We start from the raw sequence: 1,549 nt of genomic DNA on the forward strand, positions 1-1,549 counted from the left end.
CTCCCTGCTGTCACCAGCTTTTGCCTCTTCTGCTATCATGGTCTAACCCCAGACCTTCTGTCCTCCTGGTCTCTGACGTCGGTCACTCTCTCCTCCTCTAAGCTCTGCCCCTCCCTCTAGCACACCCTCGGGTCTTTCTCCTGAGGTCTAACCTCTGCTCCTCTCACCGAGGGGAGGGAGGTCCAAGGAGGACCCTGGGCCCGTCCCCTCAGACCTACCCCCCATTCACGTTCTTTCTCCAGAGACCAAGGACGGGCCGCAGCGGGAAGAGTACAGCGTGCTCGTGGCCAGCATGCTGGAGCCGGCAGTGGTGTATCGGTGAGGGGCCCGGGGCGCGTGGGTGCCGTCTCACCTCAGACCTTTGCTCTGTGGTCTAACCTTGTCCCTCTGGGTGAGGTGGTTCAGGGCTGGGCAGGTGAAGGTGTTCATGTCCCAGGGAGTGGGTGCAAGTGTTTAAGTCTAGAACTTGTAGGGGTACCTGGAGGCCTTGGAACGGGCACGAGCTGTCCGCTCTCCCTAGAGGAGGGGAGAAAGCCTGCTGGCAGGTGTGTAACGACCGCCTTCGTGTGTGAGAAAAGCTTGATTTGTAGCATTTGCCGATTCCCATGGTGTAAATACTCCCGCCATGGGGGAGTTCAGGCCACTGACGTGATGCCAGCAGGCTTGCCAAGCTTGTGAGCATTACCTCTGGTGAACCAGCACGAGGCAGCTGTGGCACACCTGGTGGGCAGTGAGGAGGCCCCAATGGGGACCAAGCTCTCCAGGCTCCATGGGGACCGTGTGGGTGTCTAGATCCCCCAGGGGCCCATGTCGGTTTCCATTTGGGAGTCAGATGGTCCCACCTCCGGGGGAGGTGTGGGGCTCCAGATGGGGGAGTAGCCGGTGGGCAGTCGGAGTAAGGGATTTGAGCTCCCCTTGGTGGAGAGGAAGATGATCAGGTTGGAGATGAGGGAGATCAGGGGGGTGTCCAGGCTTCAGGAGGGTGTGCAGACCTTCGACGTGGAGCTGTGTGGGCCCTGGCCCAGGGCCTGGCACTAAGGGCGGTGGGCGCTGCGATCTGACCTCAGCCTGCCCCTGCCCTGGGGACCCTCAGGGACCTGCTGAGCCGGGGGCTGGAGGACCAGCTTCTCTTGCCTGGCAGTGACCAGTTTGACAGCGTCCTCTGTGGTCTGGTCACCGATGTGGATTTGGACGGGCAGCCGGAAGTCCTGGTGGCCACCTATGGGCAGGTAGGACCTGAGGGAAGGGCTGACACCCGCCCTCCCCGCCACGGTCCCCGCCGCCCTGGGTAACCCAGCCCCTCGCCCCTGCAGGAGCTGCTCTGTTACAAGTACTGCGGCCCCGAGTCGGGGCTCCCCGAGGCCGAACGCGGATTCCGCCTGCTGTGGCAGAGGAGCTTCCCCAGCCCGCTGCTGGCCATGGCCCACGTGGACCTGACCGGGGACGGGCTGCGGGAGCTCGCCGTGGTCTCCCTGAAGGGCGTGCACATCCTGCAGGTAGCGGGCTCCGCGGGTTGGGTCCCTGGAAGCGGAGCCTGAGATGGGGTTTT

The 1,549-nt window shown here is 63.4% G+C and overlaps 1 protein-coding gene across 1 annotated transcript; it reads left to right on the plus strand.

Moving 5' to 3' along the window:
• Positions 1-151: 151 nt before the first annotated feature.
• LOC102261702 (kaptin-like) lies at positions 152-1,543 on the plus strand (the record flags this gene model as incomplete). The annotated part of the gene is made up of 3 exons (XM_005853090.2): positions 152-318; positions 1,094-1,229; positions 1,314-1,543. Coding segments are annotated over 3 exons (528 nt in total), but the record flags the coding sequence as incomplete, so codon positions are not given.
• Between the last annotated feature and the right edge of the window lie 6 nt (positions 1,544-1,549).

The sequence above is a fragment of the Myotis brandtii genome, unplaced genomic scaffold, assembly GCF_000412655.1.
Source record: "Myotis brandtii unplaced genomic scaffold, ASM41265v1 Scaffold42396, whole genome shotgun sequence".
In the NCBI taxonomy this organism is placed as follows: Eukaryota; Metazoa; Chordata; class Mammalia; order Chiroptera; family Vespertilionidae; genus Myotis; species Myotis brandtii.